This window comes from Ranitomeya imitator, chromosome 10 (assembly GCF_032444005.1).
Source record: "Ranitomeya imitator isolate aRanImi1 chromosome 10, aRanImi1.pri, whole genome shotgun sequence".
Classification (NCBI taxonomy): Eukaryota; Metazoa; Chordata; class Amphibia; order Anura; family Dendrobatidae; genus Ranitomeya; species Ranitomeya imitator.
In genome coordinates this window covers 50,573,534-50,597,164 of record NC_091291.1, presented here as the reverse complement: position 1 = coordinate 50,597,164, position 23,631 = coordinate 50,573,534, and the positions used below count along the sequence as shown (strand labels likewise).

The 23,631-nt window shown below is 41.4% G+C and overlaps 1 protein-coding gene across 1 annotated transcript in view; it reads right to left on the bottom strand.

The window, feature by feature from the left end:
• Positions 1-180: 180 nt before the first annotated feature.
• Positions 181-23,631, bottom strand: part of LOC138651367 (cytoplasmic phosphatidylinositol transfer protein 1-like) — a 219,120-nt gene continuing 195,669 nt past the window's right edge. The window contains exons 6-10 of the mRNA XM_069741496.1: positions 18,312-18,404; positions 15,552-15,707; positions 14,024-14,087; positions 6,264-6,350; positions 181-2,748 (exon numbers count right to left, since the gene is read on the bottom strand). Of these exons, the coding sequence (XP_069597597.1) occupies positions 2,591-2,748; positions 6,264-6,350; positions 14,024-14,087; positions 15,552-15,707; positions 18,312-18,404 (558 nt within the window). The 3' untranslated portion in view covers positions 181-2,590. The remainder of the gene's footprint in view (positions 2,749-6,263; positions 6,351-14,023; positions 14,088-15,551; positions 15,708-18,311; positions 18,405-23,631) is intronic.

Genomic DNA, 23,631 nt, shown 5'->3' with positions numbered 1-23,631 from the left:
GTAACTATGTAACTTCTTCGTCTTCAGTTTACATTTGTGTACAATCTGGCCAAACGCAATGGATGTCCCTCTATCCTGACCATTGTATCCAGGACAATATGCTTTATACAATCGAACCTCAGGTACAATGCTTAAAATTATCCACGTACATTAAAACAAATATTCAAAGATATAGTGAAAAATAGTTCACTTCATGATTTATTAAGATATCTGAAAAATTTTCTGTACAGTACACAGTGCTTGAAAATACCTCAAATAGTAAATATATGACTTTCACATAAGCATTCTGATAGGGGTTAGGCATATCACCATGACTTAGGAAAATAGAATATACACATGATACACATCCAAAGGTGACCAGTATGTCCTTGGTGGCTTTTCTTTCAATTTATCTACCAGAAAATAGAAAGGAAGAACTAGAAAAAAAGGGAATGAAACAAGCAAATTACAAAACAAACTACTATTTAGACATTTTACATCTGTTTCATTTTTCCTTTATTTACCATCTACCTATTTCACAATACCAGCCTATTTTGTCCAGGACAGGATCTCTAAATATGGGTCTTCAATATAAAGATTTAAAAATTATTTTCTTATATTTATTTTAGAGACTATCTTCTGGTGCCACCAGTGCTCTTCTCCATACCCATTGAGCTTGAGTGACAGTGGCCACCAGTAACATAACGTCAAGTTGCTACATCTTCCAATCACTGATGTCTACAGTGATAAGACACCGCAACCACATCTTCAGTATACATAGGCTTGATGAAGACTCGAGGAGATCCTAGCCAGGATATTATATATTTTCTGATCTCTTATCGTCCTAGTACATTTTGGAGAAATATTTTCATCACTTATAGGCACCTATAAAGAACGTAGTCATAAAGTCCCTGGCAAATAAAATAACTGTTATGATAGGATCTAGAAATAATTTATAGAAGTGACCTAGCAGATTCTGAAGGTACAAAGAAAGAAGGCATGAAGAAACCCTTGGATCTCTATATTGCTGGGCATAGGGTAAATACGGTTCTAGGATATTGATCTTTACCTTGTAAGGTAGTCCTCTTTCCGATAACTTTATGCCCTGGCTGCAGTATGTTAAAAACCAACAAACCACGCTATACTCACCTTCCCTAGGAACACCAGCAAGCTACCATCACTGCTCCCAACATCTGGAATTGTCTATGGCACTAATGTCACATCGACATCATCACAGCCAACTGATCAGCTCGGCAACTAAGTTGACCTGACGTCAGCACCACAGCCAACGCCAGACTCTCGGAGCACCGGTGGAGACTCAGTGGTGGGCCTAGAGAAGATCAGTACAGAATAGTTTGGAGTTTCTTTTCAGCAAACTGCAGTTGGGGAAAGAACATTGTCTGAAAGGGGACAACTTATTTAAGGTTGAACTCTAATTTGTCCTGGAGTTTTGGCCTGCCTATTTATTCAGTAATCATTATGTAAAAAGTCTAAATAATTAAATGTTCCGATTTAGGCTTTTCAAAGTCACCTCCAGTCATGGTGCCACCAAACGAAAGTCTTATGTGTCTTAGCATTAAACAACACAGCACAATTTAAATGATATAATATTGGGTAAAAGGTAAACTATCAGGTTGTGGAATACAGTTTCCGTGACATGAGACCAGAGGTAGAAATAGTGGATAGAACAAATGTAAGTGAAATGAACCACTTTTCCTAAATTCTCCTTATAATTATCAGCCTGGCTCATCAAAATATCCATTACCATACAAAATGTCTAGCCATGAATCACTTTGCATGTCTGTGACATCACCAGTACTTGGTGAACGAGCAGCACATCTTGATCAGTTCTTCTATAGCTTTATTCTAGATCAATGCAAGAAAAGCTAAAACGTCTGATGGCCGCTTGGCATTGTTTTAAAGTTGGCCAAATCTGATCAGATGCCGTCATGGGTCAATATGGGTTTTGATTTAACAAGTTTAGCTCTTAAGCTTTCACACTGCCTCAAGCTCTCCATCATGTGTTCAGATTGGTGTGAATTACCTGAAGACTTGGGATTTACAGACATTGTAAGATTTGTACTCAACATTTATATTCAAGTTGTTTGGACTTTTTCTGTGTCAAATACAATAAGGAATTAAAAAAATAGTTGGTACAATTGCCTGCATACCTCCACTGTACAACATAGAAAAGATACATGTATGAAACATATCTACAAGTCATTTCCTATCCACACGTTTTAATTGATTTGTCAGCAATTTCCATGGGGTGAAGTGTCTAATGTGTACGTTGTTGCATCTTTGCCGGCCACTCCTCCTTCACTGATAAAACCATTTGTCTTATCAGAAACATAACTGCAATTAATTCTCCATTACATGTTATAATAATTTTGCCAGCGTATAGCGTGAGCAGTGAATGCATGTGGGCAGTTCAAGTATCGTAGCTTTCCTCCACATCTCTCTAATCAAAGGTAAACAACATGAAGATCGAAGTGACCTCCTGATCCCATCAAGTATAGAGTAGTTTGATCAGAAGATCCCAGTAACATGTTCCTGGACTTGTATAGCCAATGTTCTCTTTTGTGTTTGAAGACTTCCGTATCTGTAAAGGTTATTCCGGGGCTGAAGGCAGCCTTGGTCGAGGTTTGGCTTCTGCAGTTCCGTTCGTTGATGCATAAGGACATGCTTCGGTTCCGTTATTCCAAGACGTCGATCTGTTAATTGAATGTTTCCCTCCACCAATGTTTAGCAGGTTTTCACTATTAGGATCTGCAACAATTAAGAGACACATTTTTACAATTTTAATAGATCAACATATCACATGAATTTAAAGAATAAAATAAGCGATTAGGAGGAAAGATTTGTTGTCATGCAACCAGCGAGCTTAAACTGGTAGGCCGAAACTAACATATATTTTAATTCCAAATGTCTGTCATTATGTCATTAAACGTCATAATCTAATCTCTTTTCTAATATATTTTAATTAAAATTTACCAACCATTACTTCTGTACTCTATCTAGCTGCTTTATTTTTTTTTTTTACCTACTTCCTGTTTGATGACGCTTCATTTGAGAACCAACAATGCATGCTGGGATACTCAAATGATTAATTACACCTCTTTTTAAATGGTTTTATATGTTTGTCATGTTCTTTGAGGTGTAATTAAACATTTTTTTGATATTTTCACATATTTTATGGGTGTGCATACCATTATTGGTCGAGTCTTTTTTCTTTTGTGTTTATAGCATTCTATTTACTGACCAGGTATTTGCACCCCATCTCCATGTGTTGTGCAGGGGTGCACCACTTATTTATTATCCCGGGATACTCAAATGAAACATCACTCTTGCAGCTTTTACCTCCATCCTGATACAAAGCATCATTAGTGACGTCTGTTTCAGGGGCTTAGCTAGCCTCTGCTCTACTGAGAAAGCATCAGTTGTCAACTCCAGTAGGATCTTGTCACTGTACAATATTCTTCCCAATACACAGTGACAGTGCGCTCCATCGCTGGCTCTAATGAGAAGTGACGAGCCAGCAAGGGAGTGCACTGTTAGTGCAAACTGTAGGGAGTTTACTTTGCATACAGGAAAATCAGAGACCAGTCCAGACCCCGCAATTAACTTCTTACAATGTGCTCTGATAGTGCCCTTTCTTGCTCATCATTTCTCATCAGAACCTGTGCGTTAGTGCACTGTCACTGTGCATATTGCACAGTGAAAAGATCCTACTGAGCATGCGTTGGAATTGACAATCAACACATGCTCAATCGAGCAAGAACTAGCCCAGCTGTGAAACAGTTGTCACTGATGATGCTTTTTTCAGTTAGGGGGCAGAGGCTGGGGCAGTGACCCTGATGAAGTCCTATTTGAGTGTCACAGTGTGCCCTAAAGGTTCTCAAACGAAGTGTCATCAAAGAGGAAGTAGGTAAAAATGTAAAATAAAGATGTTAGATATGTTAAGACACAATAATGAGGGAACTAACTTTTTTAATTAAAGCATATTAGAAACAAATTTAGATTATTACATTAAATAGACAGACATTTATGATTAAAATAAATATTAGTTTCAGACTACTCCTTTAACTTATTCTATTGCTCTGCATGTAGCTCTTCTAGCAAGAGGATGTACATGTATGGATTAGTTGACACTGAAAATGTTAAATGAAACCACTGCTGATAAGTGTGTGTTATGAAAGAAAAGTGGAAGGTTTCTTGGTGGATCATCTCTTACTGTATTCCAGGAATTTTTGTGTAACAATTCTGGGTACACCTTCGATTAGTGGACCTACAATCTACAAGAGATGTGAAAATGTTTTATTGCCTGCCAGTATCCCCACTCTTTAGTGATGAGTGAGCGTGCGTGAATAAGGTGTTATTCGAGCATACTCGTGTCCTAATCGAGTAATTTCGGCGTTTCGGCGTACTTGAAAAAAAATGCTTGAGTCACCGAGGCTGAATGCCTCACGGCTGTTTGACAGCCGCAACACATGTAAGGATTGCCTAACACATAGGCATTTGCTGCGGCTGTTGAACATCTAAGATACATGCAGAAATGGCAACTCAAGGATTTTTTCGAGCATGCCGAAAATACTCAATTAGGACGCGAGTATGCTCAGATAACACCTTATCCGCTCACGCTCACCCGTCACTACCGATCTTTCATAAATGACAGTGTATGCTGAATGTTCTGTACCTAGTAAAAAAAATATTTCTATATCTCAAGACATAGCAGTTTTTTCAATTTTTTTTGTCTGAAACATTTGGAAAGATGAACTGGTAGTTCCCAATGTAGGACACACAAGTAGAAGATGTTCTTCTTCACTATGTTAATGCGTGAATTACTATGATGGCAGGACCAGGGTCTTTTATTCGGCAGAAGTGGTGGTAGAGGAACTCTCTTTCTGTCTAACCACTTAGATGTCGTGGTTGCTATTGAGCACAGCTTTTAGTGGATTAATCAACCAAGATCAAAGTTATCTCTGGTCACACGTGTTGTAGTAAAGGTACATGTAGAAGGTACTTCCCAACATTGCTGTACTTTGTTCTTTTATTTGTCTACCAGCAAAGATAAAAGGTAGGACTAGAAAGAAGGCCGCTCCAAACAAATTAAGACATTGTACACATATTATATGTACGGTATTTAAAAATTCTTACCAAACTTTAGATACTGGTCTTCTGATTTAGTAATATATGATTGTGATGTATTTTTTTGGGTGGAAATAAATTTATGTCTTATGATCAAACATTGTGTTTCTGTTCGATAATGTAAAATGTAACAACGTGTAGATGTTCTAGTGTCTAGATGGATATTGCCCCAGAATTGTATTGATTCCTTCTCAGAATGTGTCCATCGATTGTGGGAAAAAGATGCGACTAGTATGATGTTCAAGAGGAATGCGCATGTGTGACCCTTGGCACTTTACACATTAGGTAGATATTCTGAGATGGATCAGAACACCAGGAGCTATAACAAGTATGTAACAGCAAAAATATAAAAAAGAACTTTCATAAAAATAATTTAAATCAAAAAAATATTTGTTTTTGTGTAATATGAAGATGAAATTATATTTATTTGCAGCACAACCACTTTAAAGAACATTACCACTTTCATTTGCGCACATTAGAGATGAGTGAACTCAAACTGTAAAGTTCGCGGTCTGTACTGGACACCCTGTGTCCGATGCTGAACTCCAAACACAGTCTTCTCCTGGAAGTCCGGATTAGAGTTTGCGAGAGCCCTTACTACGACCGTTTTAAAGCCACAAATTTCGGGTCCCTATTGGTTTCTATTCATTAGAGTTTGGGGTCAAGAAAGGTGCATGTTCTAGTGCCCGAACTGAACTTTGGACTACAGTTTGACTGAACCTGACGACCTCAAACATCCACAGGTCCGCTCATCCCTAGCGCTCATTACTAAACATATCCCACAGTTTCAATCAATGTTTCTTCAAGTGTTCTGTCATTTGATCGCATTTTTACACTAGGCGATGATCGAGAACAGACTAAAGAGAGTTTCGTCTACCAATAATGTCCCATGTAAATAGTCCTTTAATTTGAATATCTACCTAGTTGTTCAGGTAATACACAGTTCAATTTCATAATTCTTACACCTTTCTCCGAAAAAAAAAATCACTTTATTGTGGAAGAAAACCTAAGGACATTTAGTCAAAGGTATTTATTTTTGTTTTTAGAACAAAATTTCCTTGACATGTCTAATTTGACATTTTTCACAGTGCTGGAATTTCCATGTACAACAATTGCTACGACACACAATTGCTTACCTGCATTCTTTTTCTGAGAATTGACTTTACAGTTTGTCTCCTCCTGAAGCCTTTTCTCAAACTTCCGAACGTCTTCTAAGGACATGCCTGCAAGCATATTTACCATATGATCTTTTAATGTAGATGTCTTTGTCAATCAATCACATTTTTACATCCAGGAACACTAAGATCGGGGCTTATGTCTTAGATCATGCAGTAAACAGATGGATTAGTGAATGCTTAGTGGTTGTCCCTATTGGCAAAACACATCAAGAGAAAACACCCGCATGTTAATTAAATAACTCTGGCCAGACGCTGAGACTTCATCTGTTAATCTGGCCTCAAATCACCATATGTGTCAGTACAAAACAATGTTATCAGGAAACAAAAAGATATTGATCATATTATTTACATGTCATTAGGACAACACAGGGGAACAGACTATAAAGTTGGTACAACCTCCACAAAGATAAAAGTGCAGCTAAAGGTACCTTCACACTGAACGATATCGCTAGCGATCCGTGACGTTCCAGCGTCCTCGCTAGCAATATCGTTCAGTTTGACACGCAGCAGCGATCAGGCCCCTGCTGTGATATCGCTGGTCGGGGAAGAAAGTCCAGAACTTTATTTGGTCGCTGGCTCTCCCGCTGACATCGCTGAATTGGCGTGTGTGACACCGATTCAGCGATGTCTTCGCTGGTAACTAGGGTAAACATCGGGTTACTAAGCGCAGGGACGCACTTAGTAACCCGATGTTTACCCTGGTTACCATCCTAAAAGTAAAAAAAACAAACGCTTCATACTTACCTTCCGCTGTCTGTCCCCGGCGCTGTGCTTTCCTGCACTCACTGTGAGCACAGCGGTCGGAAAGCAGAGCGTGACGTCACCGCTCTGCTTTCCGGCCGCTGTGCTCACAGCCAGTGCAGAGAAGCAGAGCGCCGGGGACAGACAGCGGAAGGTAAGTATGAAGCGTTTGTTTTTTTTACTTTTAGGATGGTAACCAGGGTAAACATCGGGTTACTAAGCGCGGCCCTGCACTTAGTAACCCGATGTTTACCCTGGTTACCGGCATCGTTGGTCGCTGGAGACCGGTCTGTGTGACAGCTCTCCAGCGACCAAACAGCGACGCTGCAGCGATCTGGATCGTTGTCTGGATCGCTGCAGCGTTGTTTAGTGTGAAGGTACCTTTAGGCTACGTTCACATTAGCGTTGCACCGGGCGCAGCTGCGGCGACGCATGCGTCATGCGCCACTTTATTTAACATGGGGGCACATGGACATGCGTTGTCTTGCATTTTGTGACGCATGCGTCATTTTTGGCGCAAGCGTCAGGATGAAGAGGACGCAGCAAGTTGCATTTTTTTTGCGTCCAAAATCAAGCCAAAAATGGATGCATACATCACAAAACAATAATAATAATAATTTTTATTTATATAGCGCCAACATATTCCGCAGCGCTTTACAACTTATAGAGGGGACTTGTACAGACAATAGACATTACAGCATAACAGAGATCACAGTTCAAAACAGATACCAGGAGGAATGAGGGCCCTGCTCGCAAGCTTACAAACTATGAGGAAAAGGGGAGACATGAGAGGTGGATGGTAACAATTGCTTTAGTTATTCGGACCAGCCATAGTGTAAGGCTTGGGTGTTCATGTAAAGCTGCATGAACCAGTTAACAATGCTTTTTTGCATGCGTTTTGTATGCGTTGTGTGTTGCGTCACCGACGCAACACACAACAACGCAAATGTGAACGTAGCCAAAGTCCCACTGTCATAAGGGTTCGCTCATATTAGCATATAATACAGAGGAGAGCAATGCAAGAAAACATCACATTGCACTCTGACCAATGTTACACAATGAGTTAGTGTTTATCTGTGAGCTTTTTCTCAGCTCAAATTGGACCGAGGAAAAAATCACAGCATGCTGTGATTGTCTGTGAGAATTGGGTCACATTCGCCAATGCAAGCCAATAGGTGCGTGTACCTTTCAATTTTTATGCACACAACTCAAAGGAAACCCAAAATTTCAAACGAGATGTGCAGCATCTGAAACAACGGATACTGGAAGCCTGTGCTAGCATTTCTTCTGCAGTGTTGCTATCGGTGTGTCAAGAGTGGGAGAAGAGGGTTGTATTGAAAATCCAACACAATGCGAAGCACTTTGAACACATTTTATAAGTGGTCATAAACTTGTAAATAACTCATGAAAGAATAATGTTGTTAGGGTTGGAGGAACGCACCGAATATATTTATTAAGTAAGATTGGTGCGTTCGCCACCCGGGATCTACCGTGCAGGAAAGAACCTGCTGCTAAGTGAATGGCAGTACTATATGGCGGTACAATGTGATTACACACACAGGTTAACTTCACCCTGTGTGAAGGAAGAGATCCCTGTTAAGTCACAGGGTCGCGGTACCGCACAGAGAGCGCAAGCAAGGAACCACAGAACTCTATCCCAGGACACAGGATTAGAGATAGTGTAGACCTTTTGCGATCGACACCACAATTGGGGTATCAGAGGTAACTATTATGCACAGAAGTGCATGCTGTACCACACTAGCGGATGCCACTAACCACCCAGACTTGGGTAAGGTAAGCGCTCTAATAGCGCACGGCGCTGCACTGGCGGTCACAGCAGTTAGACGCTGCTTCGTGTGTGAGTTCAGGCGGGCGCTAGATTGCAGCCATACACCTTACGCGAACAGTCATACACAAGGGATGGGTTTTTTAAGGAACGACTTGCACTCATCAACACACACACGTTAACAATAGTCAATACTAGCCCATGGCCGTGCGGCCATGCGGGCCTTAAATAGTTGCAGCACGTTTAGGACCTTTCAAAGAAGGACCAATGGAGTTGCTGCAGCACCTGAGCATGTGACCCTAGATCTCCACTGAGAGATCTTGCCCTGGGCATGCTCAGAGTGCAAAGCAGGATTTAGTCCTAGCACCTACAAGGACCTTAGCTGCAGTATCTGATCATGTGACTCTCGATCTCCACTGAGAGATCTTACTCCGGGCATGCTCAGAACGTGAAAAGCAGGACTTAGTCCCAGAAGCGTCTGCTCGCCGCTGCCCAGCACTGACTTCAATGGCAGAAGCAGGAAATGCAGCAGTAACTCTCAGCACAGAGTCAGACTGAGCAAGACACTGGGATCGATGTCTCCGCTGATCAGGCTCCACTGCGGCAGGAGAAGAATGGGAGACCGCAGCGGAGATGGTCCGAGATTCCCCCTGTGCAGAGGCAGGAACTCGACCCCTAACAAATGTTACGTTAAAACCAAGCACACAATTGTTTTTCTTGTGAAATTCTCAATAACAATGTTGTGTCACATGACCCTCTCCCCATTGAAAAAAATAAAGTTGGATCCAAAATGGCCAACCTCAAAATGACCGCCATGGTCACCACCCATCTTGAAAAGTTTGTCCCTTCCCATATACTAATGTGCCACAAACAGGAAGTTGATATCACCAACCATTCCCATTTTATTTAGGTGTATCCATATAAATACAGTCACAGTAGAGAAACCAGCCGACCGGCACTGAACGAGCTCTCACAAAATCAAACAGCTGCAGTATACACCCAGGAGACTAGACGGACCAAGCTTCTTCTGAAGGTAGGGAGGTGCATGCAGTAAGAACAGATAAATCACCAGCAAACGAAGAGATAAATGAATGCAGCACTCACCCACAGTCTTCAATAGTGTAATTTTCCTTTAATGACCATGGCACAACGTTCCAAACTTGGGACAAGACAGGCTAAGACATGAGGAGGGAGCGGTGGGGGAGCGTGCAGAGACAAGATGGACGACGGCCGTTTCGCGCACAAGCGCTTCAACCCGTTCAATGGACCCGTTGAAGCGCTTGTGCGCGAAACGGCCGTCGTCCGTCTTGTCTCTGCGCGCTCCCCCACCGCTCCCTCCTCATGTCTTAGCCTGTCTTGTCCCAAGCTTGGAACGTTGTGCCATGGTCATTAAAGGACAATTACACTATTGAAGACTGTGGGTGAGTGCTGCATTCATTTATCTCTTCGTTTGCTGGTATCCATATAAATGGCCCACCCTGTATAATGAGTGCTTTGCGTGTGTAGTTTTCTGTATTCGTATTTAGCTTACAAGTAAATAAATTAATTAGAAAATGGTGTGGAGTCCTCCTTATTTTTACTAACCAGCTGAGGGAAAGCAGACAACCATGAGCTGCTGTTATTTTTTTGGGAAGGGGCCAATATCTATGGAGCTTCCAAGTCTACTAATAACATCTCAGAGCTGAATGCATAGCCTTTACTGGCTGTTAAAAAGGGGTATCCCCCCAAAAATGATGTGTACCCCCTATTTTTAATAACCAGCAAAAGCTAAGCAGACCACTGCAAGATGATATTAATAGGCTGGGAATGGCCATGGATATTGACCTCTTCTCAGACTAATAACACTATCTCTCAGCTGCCCCCAAAATAACGCATCCTTTAAATGCACCAATTCTGGCACTAAGCCTCAGCTCTTCCCAATTGCAGTGGTGCATTGGCAATTGGAGTAATGGTTTTGGGGTTGATGTCAGCTGTGTAATGTCTGCGGACATCAAGCCTGGGGTTTAGTAATGGAGAGGTCTCTGTCACATACCCCATTAATAACCCTCTAGCCAAAAGAAGTAAACACACACACACACAAAAGTCCTTTAATTGTAAAAGTCCATATGGAGGTCTCACGACTGTTCTTGACTCTGCTACACCTGGAGACTGTGATGAGTGGTGACATCCGTAACCCCTCACCATGGATGCCGGAATATACTGAGAGTAGTCTGAGAACAAGCGGCAGTGACGAGCGGTGATGTCATTAAATTAACGTTACCACAGATCACAGACAGCGGTTCTCCCGATAGCCTCTGTGTGAGCCTCAGAGGACAACGTGTGAGCCGGCCAGCTGTTAATTGCGGTAACCTTATGGCATTCACTGCAGTTCACAGCTGGCAGCTCAAAGAGAGGATACGGTCACAACCTCTGGCTGCATCTGGCGGTACCTTAATGATGTCACCACCGCTCATTCTTACACTACTCTCAGTGTGTAGTGAATGGTAACATTACTAATGTCACTGTTCATCACAGCCCTCTGCTGATTTTCCCACTTTCAAGAGTTGATCTGAGTTCAGGCTGTGAGGGAGCACAGCTTCAGTGACATCACCGCTAGTCACTGAAGCTCCGCTCCCAGCATTTCATTCATTCCCCAGCAGTTTACAGGTGGGCCAATCGCACTAGCACTGCTCCAGGTTGTAAACTTCATATACTCCAGATATGGATTACGGCGTGGGACTGACTGAACGCCGGACAGGTATGGGTATATTGTTGTTTTTTAATTTTTAATTTTTTACAGGAGATCAAGGGTATCGTTTGGATTGGCAGAAGAGTAAAAATGGCAAAACTGTGTGTTCTTTCATATCATTAAAATACTTTATTCTGCATTTAAAAACTTTAGGATTAATAATGGATAGATGTCTTATTGACACCTCTCCATTACTAAGCCAGGCTTAATATCACCTTACAATACAAAGGTGACATTAACCCCTTATTACCTCATATGCCAGTGCTACAGGGCAGTGGAAAGAGAGCAGCTAAGTGCCAGAATTGGTGCATCTTACACATGCGTCTTTTCTGCCGTGGCTGGGTGCAGATGTTTTTAGCCGGGGGGGGGGGGGGAGCAATAACAATGGTCACTTTCTAGGTTATTAATATCTGTCCTCAGTCACTGGCTTTCCCTCTCTGGCGCAGAAAATTGCTTTGGAGCCCACACCAGATTTTGCAGTGAAAACATTCTTGTAGTAAATACTGTATATACAGGAATTTTACACACACATACTACCAACAGTATTAGACACTGATATCTATAAATCTAACTGTTCTGCAATGGTTTACTATCCTGTCGGCTTCTGCCATGATTGTACAGAGGCCGACAAATGAATTATCGGCTGTTCTGCTATCTATCTCTCCATGAAATATAAAGATATAAACAGTATATGTGTCACATACACACACATATATAATATATATATTTATATATATATATATATATATATAGATCTATATCTATATATATCCATACACTGCTAAAAAATTAAAGGAAACACTAATATCCCACATCGTAGATATCACTGAATAAAATATTCCAGTTGTAAATCTTTATTCATTACATAGTGAAATGTGTTGAGAACAATAAAACCTAAACATTTTCAACGTAAATCAGAACTAATATCCCGCGGAGGTCTGGAGTTGGAATGATGCTCAAAATCAAAGTGGAACATGAAGTTACAGGCAGATCCAACTTCAGTGGAAATGCCTCAAGACAAGGAAATGATGCTCAGTAGTGTGCGTGCCCTCAACGTGCCTGTAAGATCTCCCAGATCACCCTACAATGCCTGGGCATGCTCCTGATGAGGCGGTGGATGGTCTCCTGAGGGATCTCCTCACAGACCTGGACTAAAGCATTTGCCAACTTATGGACAGTATGTGGTGCAACGTGACGTTGGTGGATGGTGTGAGACATGATGTCCCAGATGTGTTCAATCGGATTCAGGTCTGGGGAATGGTCAGGCCAGTCGATAGCTTGGCGGTGGGTCAGTAACGGTGGGTCACTTATGGTCTGTACTGTATATATATGTTTTGAAGATTATTTGGTATTAAAACAATGTTTACAGTTGTGTTTTACAATGCAATTTTAACATGAGCTTTTACAGAGAGGTTACTGCTGTATGTAAAAGCTCATGTTAAAATCACATTGCATACGGTCGCACTGTTACTAGATGCGAGGAAATCGCATCCTCGCATTGCAAACGGATTACATGCTGATCACTGTTCGGGAACATTTGTGTAAAAATCGGACCGATTTTTTTATACAGTAAGTGTGACTCCAGCCTAAGGGCTCCATCAGACTTCAGTGATTTTTCTCATACTAATAAACTGACTAATTTTTCAAGTGTTTTGGTTAAGATTTTCATCAGAGCTTGGTAAATGTGTCCATTTTTTTCAGAGTTTTGGAGGCTTTGCTCATAAGTAAAATACAAAACTGATGGACGTCTTTAGTTTCTCCTGACAAATAGTCCATGAAAAATAGGCAGCACACGGGTGGTATCCAAGTACTGCGAGATTTTTTAGGCTTCATAAACTTGCATTGGCAACTATGATCCATGAGTTGGATCAAAATCGGACATGATGTCAGTGACCACTCAGTCCTCAAAAAAACAAAATCATCGGATCGTACTCGGACCAATTTATTCTCTGAGGCTGTGTACATGTCAAATTTTGCTTGCACAATTTGCATCCGATAATTGGATCACACTGCAAATCAATATGTCCGGACAGCACTCAGATGACATTTCAGTGCAGTCTGAATTTCAGGGACTGACGGAATGGATTTTTTTTCCCATCTTCTCCTCATCTGAGAAAATTGGATCACACAATGATTCTGTTTACACAGGATGATGTGCTGCTGAGAACATTGATCTTTTGTGCAAACTAAAACATTGTCTCACCTGACAAACAAGCATTTTACACCCAAAAACTATTTGCCCAGCAGTATATGGTGCAGAACCATATTATATGAGCGATACAAGGTCATTTGCATCAAACTTAAGTCTCACATTATATAATGGCAGGAATTTTTTTTTTACATTTTAATTTATTTACTAGTAAGTGGTTGCCTTTGATCTTTGTGTTTCCGTACAGACGTAACCCTAGTACAACACCGATGACATGTTTTCTCTAAGCATCCAATTACAAGTCAGGTACTTACCATACCACTCATCCATCCAAGCCACAGCTTGTCTGTGGCCTGCAAGCAAAATGTCTTTGATGTTCTAAAAACAAATAAAAACAGTAATTATCTATTATGTGATCACATTTTATTAAACACACAGTTGTCTCTCATCCAAAAATAACTGGGACTGTCGATATTTTCCAGAGATAATTTTGGCAAATTCAAAGAAGAGTTTCTTATAAGCCGAGCCCCAAAGTGTCTAGTCCTGGGTGAGGTTTCTGATTTCCCATGCAGCACTGAGAGCGAGAGTTAACGTATTTTTTGCACTAGAGAGACCCATCTTTCTCATGAAAGTCTGTCCTGACCCTGGTTAGTTCCATCCCTGTTGCCATCAGGTGGTGAGAGCCTGGTCAGGATTTCCCTCTTGAGACACATACTTGCCAACATTTACTCTAGAAAATTTGGGACATATACACCCTGCCCCCTAGGACCAACAGACAACGCCCCCAATATAGCTATTATTACCATGTCCACTTTGGTGGGGTGAAGTTTAACTAAGGAAACTCCCAATTAGATTGCTGTCATGGGTGGCAAAGATTCACTCTAACCTGAGGACCCAATATGATCATATGATCTTAGATATAGATCTCTTTCTACATTAGCCACTGGAATCGTAGAATGTTAGAGTTGGGTCATGGTGTCCAACCTCCTGCTCATTGAAGGATTCACTAAACTATCTCAGACAGTTTCCTGTCCAGCCTCTGTTTGAAGACTTCCATGGAAGGAGAACTCACCACTTCACGTGGCCGCCTGTTCCACTCATTGATCACCCTCACTGTCAAACAGTTTTTTCTAATATCTAATCTGTCTCCTCCCATTCAGTTTCATCCCATTGCTTTCCATGTACAAATGAGAATATTGATGATCCCTCTACACCAGCGTTCCCCAACTCCGGTCCTCAAGAGCCACCAACAGGTCTTGTTTTCAGGATTTCCTTAGTATTGCACAGTTGAAGGAATTATTGCCTGTGTAGGTGATGGAATTATCACCTGTGCAATACTTCGGAAGTCCTGGAAATATGACCTGTTGGTGGTTCTTGAGGACTGGAGTTGGGGAACACTGTTCTATACCGTGACATCCCTTCAGATATTTGTAGACAGCTATTATGTCTCCTCTTAGCCTTCGTTTTTCCAATCTAAATATTCCCAGAATTCCCATGATGGTATTTTTTGGCAATTTATGACACATTTAGTCTGCAGACTATTGATTTTGGTTCTCATGAAATACCCATAGGGTAACCGCTACTCTTGCACCATGATACTATCCTGACACTATTTATGCCTTTCTCCTGACTGCGGACTATGGATGTTGCGTCTCATAAAATATCCTTTGGGCACAAAAGCTGAGAATTAATCTTTTTTTGGGGATTTGTTACTTAGAAATAAGTTCTGATCTTTTTCATAATTTATCCTAATAACAAATTCTATTTTTTCTAAAGTTATCCATAATTATATTAATGCCCTCTAATCCATGGGGGCTGACTTCCCAGCAGGGAATCACTTACCTTATGAATGAAGCTTTCTACTCTTGACTGAAATCCGTACACTTCAAATTTAGCTGCTACTAATTTATAAGAGCACATAATGGGCTTTGTGGTTTCATGCCAGTCCTGCAGTAATGGCCCTCGACCTGTCTTCTCTGAACGGAAAGTTCTCAGGTCCTAATGATAGAATATACAGTTACAGTTTCACATAAAATTTTTGGTGATATGAATTCATTAGTGGGAGCAGAACTGAAATCAGAGCTCCTGTATAGGTGATGATTCCTAACACTGTTAGAATCTTCCTAACCGGACAGTATAATATTTGTTAAAGAAGCCCTCCTCCTCCTCCCATGTAAGTTTTTATTTTCTTAATATATTGCAGTCATCATATTATATATCGCTTACAATTGCTCATTTTGCTTTTCTACCCAGCTAATTCTTCTAATTTCCATTAGGTTTGACCTGATGAATCCTTCTAAACACTATGATAATCATCAATGAAATATGCAAAAATGCCTAATTGGCACTTCCAAAAGACTCAAAGCATCAAACAAAGCAACGGGGAAGCTATGTGCCATAAAAAATATTCAAATTTTATTTATAGTATAATTAAAATAGAGATTTGTATTAAAATCCCGTTAAAGGGGAGAACAGTGCAATGAAGGCAACCATCCAAGAAATGATAATACCACAACATTTTTTATGGCACATAGCTTCCCTGTTGCTTTGATTGATCCTTCTAAACACTATGTAGAAACAGGAGGTCAATTTCCTCTGCACGCGTTATCAGTCACCGCAAAATTCCTTGGCAGGGTGACGAGCAGAGTAGCTGGGTCAGGAGTTGAAGAAGGGAACGAGTCTAAAGAAACAAGAGACTTCCTCTTTCTACATAGAGCAGAGAAAAGAGAACAATTATCTGGGCAGAAAGGCAAAGTGAGCAATTGTAAGTACACCGTGCTATATAATATGATGACTGCAATATATTAAGAGGGTGAAAACTTTGATGGCATTGCTTCTTTAATGACAGAATTCATTATTTTTCTTCTTAACTGAAAAAGAAATATGCCCATTGTCACATTATTCTCAGAGAAGAAAGATGGGGCAAAGGGTATTTGATCCCATTCTTTATAGGATCAAATCTGCTCGAGATCTACCAGTTTGGTGAATGCTGAGCTCCGTATCCCCCCGCCCACAACACTGATTAGCAGTTTTCTGAAAATACAGTACGCCCACAGAAGAAACCAGCAGTGAAATGCGCGTCGAGGTGAGGAGACGCCACTCCAGGTTCTTTGAGGTGAATCCTTTCCCTATCTTCCTTTAATGCACAAACCATTCCATTTATATATGTATGTATTCTCTGTTCAATGACAAATATTAGCTTAAACGCTATAGGGATGCACATACTCGTGTTGATTCTTGGGACTTTGTATGGGACTTGAATTTGTTTTAAATTGCTACCCTCTCTTCAGAATGTACATGAATATGGAGTGTGATCTCTGCATTGTTTCAAGTGTCAGGAGTTTTTATTGCTGAGTACTACTCTAATAACCAGCATAATTCTATCCAGTAGCTTTATATCTTTACTACTGATGCAGCTATTACCACTTTTTTTTACCTCCCTTCAATGGTTATCCATTTTTGAGAATGATTCATTCTCAGTGATACAAATACCTTTTGAATGTATGTCTTCCCTGTGAGGTACTCTGTTTTTTTACCATCTTGTTTATGTGCTTTTGTTTTTTAATACAAACTAGTAAAAGTTATACATTTTTTATTATGATGGATCTCTTCATTTCCCTGGGTTTATTTAAACCAGGGATTTTAGATTTAATTTTGTACACAGTGCATATTCAGAAAGCTGCCAATCAGTGGTGTGGGTGGGGTTACACAGAGCAGTTGACTAGGAGGCATGAGACACCTAGTCCTGTAGTGATTATCTACTGCTGATAAAACACTGATTTTATTAAAACAGCAACACACAGCCTACTAAGTGACGTATCACTGGAAACAGAGTTTCATCATAATGTTCTCAGATAACATAACAAAATCCTGCTGCAAATCCCCCTTAAAGCACCACTCCAGAGGTTTTATTATTGCACTGCTAGAGTAGTGCTTTACATATTAGTCCCCTGCCCTCGGTCATATACTCACCTGTCACCGCCTTCGTCTATCTCCAGCATCGTTCCTGCCAGTCTCTGCTGAAAAGTGACCTGCCGGGCAGCTGTGGTGTTTCATGGAGCTGCGCGGTGGTCACTTTTCAGCACAAGTCTATGAGAGCCTTGTTCTCACCAAGTTCTGGCTCTCTTAGATTTGCATTGAGAGCTTAGGACATAGCTTCTGTCTTCCGGCCAGTCAGAAGCTGAACTGACAAGATGGTTTTGCGGGACCAAAAAAGGTGAAGACACCGGAGGGTGAGCAGGGGACTTACTTATAAAGCACCACTCCAGCAATGAAAAAAAACACTAGAATGGTGCTTATATATCATAAAACCAACCCCCTGGTGCCTAATGTTCAGCTTTACAGGCGGCAATCAATAACTAACATGAAAGCTATAATTGCGACCCCCAAGTGATATCCTAGATGACCTCTTATCCTACCAACTCAATGTCTTGGTCCTGATCGAGATTACTTCAGCACCCGACAACTGGGTCAGATGCCCCCAAAAAGGGACATTTAGAATCCATTTATTACTCATCATCCATGTGAAGCAAGGTTGGGTAAAATATTAGGGAAAAAGCATTAATTAATGTAATAAAAATATTTTATAAGTTTCACTCTCACCTCTGATTTTTTGTAGTAACCTTCTGGAAGATCGTCAGCCGCTATATCGATAAAACACACATCGTCTTCAGGGGTTGGCGTTTCACCAAATACCTTAAAAATATAGTTTTTATTTTCGTTGGCATTCGTCATGGTAAGTTTGTATGTATGTGTTATGCTAAATCACCCCTGTATTTGGACAAAATCTACAAAAATCTATAAACTATGGAGAAACTACCATTCCTGGAATTCTGACTGTTCTCGTTTTATTACCGCTCCAAAGCCAAGGGTTGGAGACCACTGTGGTATAGAGACCCCAGACAAATAAACTACAGATCAGATTATTCTTTAATTATTGAGAAGAAATGTTTCTCTGGCAGAGAAGAATCATAATCACCACTAGGATTATGTCCCATCATTAACCCCTTCCTGCATTAACGTCCTGGAAAGAGGTCTCCGGAGATGAGCTCCCTTCTCACTCGAATGATGCTAGTTACATCACAGAGCCAACATATGTCTCTGAGCTCCGGCCGCGGCTGTTAAGTATTTATTTACCGCTATCACTCTCTGACATAGTAATTTTAATGAAAGCTCGTTGATGGTTGTGTTCATTGGTTGTGTATAGGATAGGGGTCATCTGGCATCACTGAGGGCCAGCTTCAGACTCCCTATATTAGGCCGAGTGCCTCTGCATGGCCTCCAATATATTCTTTGCTACCCATCTCTTACCCCAAAACTTCTGATATTCCCCTGAAGAGGCCACTAATACAGGGCTGAAACGCATAGGAACAGGTTGTTTTGGGATGACATTATTAGGTATCACTTGGTACTGCTCTTGTTAGTGCAGGAGTCTTCAGATGGGGCACACCAGGGGAGTGCAGGGGTTGTACATCCGTTCTGCTCCCATCAATTTATTTTCGCTATTTGTCTCAAGGCAAGGGTGAGATCCTTCCAATGTTTTTTTATTTGCACTGGTTGCATCATGGTCACTTTATATGTCATATTTGTGTGCATCTGAAAACATATACAGTTAGGTCCATATATATTTGGACAGAGACAACATTTTTTCTAATTTTGGTTATAGACATTACCACAGAGAATTTTAAACAAAACAATTCAGATGCAGTTGAAGTTCAGACTTTCAGCTTTCATTTGAGGGTATACACATTAAAATTGGATGAAGGGTTTAGGAGTTTCAGCTCTTTAACATGTGCCACCCTGTTTTTAAAGGGACCAAAATTAATTGGACAATTGACTCCCAGGCTATTTCATGGACAGGTGTGGGCAATCCCTTCGTTATGTCATTCTCAATTAAGCAGATAAAAGGCCTGAAGTTGATTTGAGGTGTGGTGCTTGCATTTTGTAAGGTTTTGCTGTGAAGTAAACATGCGGTCAAAGGAGCTCTCAATGCAGGTGAAACAAGCCATCCTTAAGCTGCGAAAACTGAAAAAACCCATCCGAGAAATTGCTACAATATTAGTAGTGGCAAAATCTACAGTTTGGTTCATCCTGAGAAAGAAAGAAAGCACTGGTGAACTCATCAATGCAAAAAGACCTGGGCGCCCACGGAAGACAACAGTGGTGGATGATTGCAGAATAATCTCCGTGGTGAAGAGAAACCCCTTCACAACAGCCAACCAAGTGAACAACATTCTCCAGGAGGTCGACGTATCAATATCCAAATCTACCATAAAGAGAAGACTGCATGAAAGTGAATACAGAGGGTTCACTGCACGGTGCAGCCACTCATAAGCATCAAGAATAAAAAGGCTAGACTGGACTTTGCTAAAAAAAATCTAAAAAAGCCAGCACAGTTCTGGAAGAACATTCTTTGGACAGATGAAACCAAGATCAAACTCTACCAGAATGATGGAAAGAGAAAAGTATGGTGAAGGCGTGGTACAGCTCATGATCCAAAGCATACCACATCATCTGTAAATCACGGCGGAGGCAGTGTGATGGCTTGGGCATGCATGGCTGCCAGTGGCACTGGGTCACTAGTGTTTATTGATGATGTGACACAGGACAGAAGCAGCCGAATGAATTCTGAGGTATTCAGAGACATACTGTGTGCTCAGATCCAGCCAAATGCAGCAAAACTGATTGGTCGTTGTTTCATACTACAGATGGACAATGACCCAAAACATAAAGCCAAAGCAACCCAGGAGGCAGTGTGATCCCGTGACCTTACCCCCGCTGTACTACAGAACGCCACTGACTGTCTGTCCGCAGTCTCCAACATCATGTCCGCTCTCTATCTGAAACTCAACCTCTCCAAAACTGAACTTCTTCTGCTCCCGCCATCTACTAACCTCCCTAAATCTGACATTTCCCTCTCTGTGGGTGGCACCATAATAACACCCCGGCAGCAGGCGCGCTGTCTGGGTGTTATGTTTGACTCCGATCTCTCCTTCACCTCCCATATACAATCTCTTGCCCGCTCGTGCCGCTTACACCTAAAGAACATCTCTAGAATCCGCCCTTTTCTCACCATGGAGACAGCTAAAACCCTCACTGTCACCCTGATCCACTCCCGCCTGGACTACTGTAACGCTCTATTAATTGGCCTCCCCCTCACTAGACTTTCCCCTCTCCAGTCCATCCTTAATGCAGCAGCCAGGGTCGTGCATCTGGCTAATCGTTACTCGGACGCGTCCGCTCTTCGCCAGTCGTTACACTGGCTACCCATTCATTACAGGATACAATTCAAAGTACTTGTTCTCACCCACAAAGCTCTCCACAGTGCGGCACCCCCTTACATCTCCTCCCTCATTTCTGTCTATCGGCCTAACAGACCACTGCGCTCTGCAAATGACTTTCGATTAACCTCTGCACTAATCCGTACCTCCCACTCCCGACTCCAAGACTTCTCCCGTGCTGCGCCAATCCTCTGGAATGCTCTACCCCAAGATATTAGGACCATCCATAATTTGCATAGTTTTAGGCGCTCGCTCAAAACACATTTGTTCAGAGCGGCCTATCACGTTCACTAATCAAAGTTATGTTTGTGTGTGTGTAGCCCATTCACTATCCCCATCTATTCCCCAACCCCTGAAGATGGCTGGACCATCATTGTAAATACATCATTGTAAATACACACCTGTACTTTGCATCTCCCCCTCCTCATCGTAGATTGTAAGCTCTCACGAGCAGGGTCGTCTTATTTTGCTTTAATTATTGTATTGTTAACGTTGTTACTTATGACTTTTGTGTTTGAAACTGTTAAACTGTAAAGCGCTGCGGAATATGTTGGCGCTATATAAATTAAGATTATTATTATTATTATTATTAAAGCAAAGAAGTGGAATATTCTTAAATGGCCAAGTCAGTCACCTGATCTCAACCCAATTGAGCCTGCATTTCACTTGTTAAAGACTAAACTTCAGACAGAAAGGCCCACAAACAAACAGCAACTGAAAACCACCGCAGTGAAGGCCTGGCAGAGAATCAAAAAGGAGGAAACACAGCGTCTGGTGATGTCCATGAGTTCAAGACTTCAGGCAGTCATTGCCAACAAAGGGTTTTCAACCAAGTACTAGAAATGAACATTATATTTAAAATTATTTAATCTGTCCAATTAGTTTTGGTCCTTTTAAAAACAGGGTGGCACATGTTAAGGAGCTGAAACTCCTAAACCCTTCATCCAATTTTAATGTGAATACCCTCAAATGAAAGCTGAAAGTCTGGACTTCAACTGCATCTGAATTGTTTTGTTTAAAATTCATTGTGGTAATGTCTATAACCAAAATTAGAAAAATGTTGTCTCTGTCCAAATATATATGGACCTAACTGTATGTTATATGTATTGTTTGCTTTTAACTAATCTAATAGCAGATTGGGGGTTTGATCTGGTTTGACCTAACTAATCTGATACCCAATTGGGGGTTTTATTTAATTTGATTCACAGTTAAGTTTTAAGGTTTTCTCTGCTGTATACACATATTAAAGGGAACCTGTCACCCCCAAAATCAAAGATGAGCTAATGCTGTAGATAAGCCCCCGATGTATCTTGAAAAATGAGAAAAAGAGGTTTGATTATACTCACATGGGGGGCTGTTTGATCCGATGGGTGTCGCGGTCCGGGTCCAGGGCCTCCCAACTTCATAGGATGACATCCTCTTCTTGTCTTCACACTGCAGCTCCGGAGCCACAGCGTGAATACAAGAAGAGGACATCATCGTAAGAAGATGGGAGGCCCCAGACCGGACTGCGACGCCCATCGGACCGGACCCCTGAGGCACCACCCCTGGGTGAGTATAATCTAACCTCCTTTTCTCATCTTTCAGGATACATCGGGGACTTATCTACAGCATTCCAGAATGCTGTAGATAAGCCCCTGATGCCGTGGGCTTGGCACATCTTCGACTTTGGGGGTGACAGGTTCCCTTTAATTACCAAGATAAATCTGGGTAACATATTGCCTTTTGTATGCCCACGCTGGTATTATAATTGTGTGCATTGGCTTCCTTTGGCCTGCAGACGATCTTTGGTGAAAGATAGAAGAAAATAATTGGGAGAAACTGTCCAATGAGCTGACAGTGAAAGATGGCAGAAAATAATTGGGAGAAACTGTCCAATGAGCTGACAGTGAAAGATCGAAGAAGGTAATTGGGAGAAACTGTCCAGTAAGCTGACAGTGAAAGATGGCAGAAAATTATTGGGAGAAACTGTCCAATGAGCTGACAGTGAAAGATCGAAGAAGGTAATTGGGAGAAACTGTCCAGTAAGCTGACAGTGAAAGATCGAAGAAAATAATTGGGAGAAACTGTCCAATGAGCTGACAGTGAAAGATCGAAGAAGGTAATTGGGAGAAACTGTCCAATGAGCTGACAGTGAAAGATGGCAGAAAATAATTGGGAGAAACTGTCCAATGAGCTGACAGTGAAAGATCGAAGAAGGTAATTGGGAGAAACTGTCCAATGAGCTGACAGTGAAAGATGGCAGAAAATAATTGGGAGAAACTGTCCAATGAGCTGACAGTGAAAGATCGAAGAAGGTAATTGGGAGAAACTGTCCAGTAAGCTGACAGTGAAAGATGGCAGAAAATTATTGGGAGAAACTGTCCAATGAGCTGACAGTGAAAGATCGAAGAAGGTAATTGGGAGAAACTGTCCAGTAAGCTGACAGTGAAAGATCGAAGAAAATAATTGGGAGAAACTGTCCAATGAGCTGACAGTGAAAGATCGAAGAAGGTAATTGGGAGAAACTGTCCAATGAGCTGACAGTGAAAGATGGCAGAAAATAATTGGGAGAAACTGTCCAATGAGCTGACAGTGAAAGATCGAAGAAGGTAATTGGGAGAAACTGTCCAATGAGCTGACAGTGAAAGATGGCAGAAAAT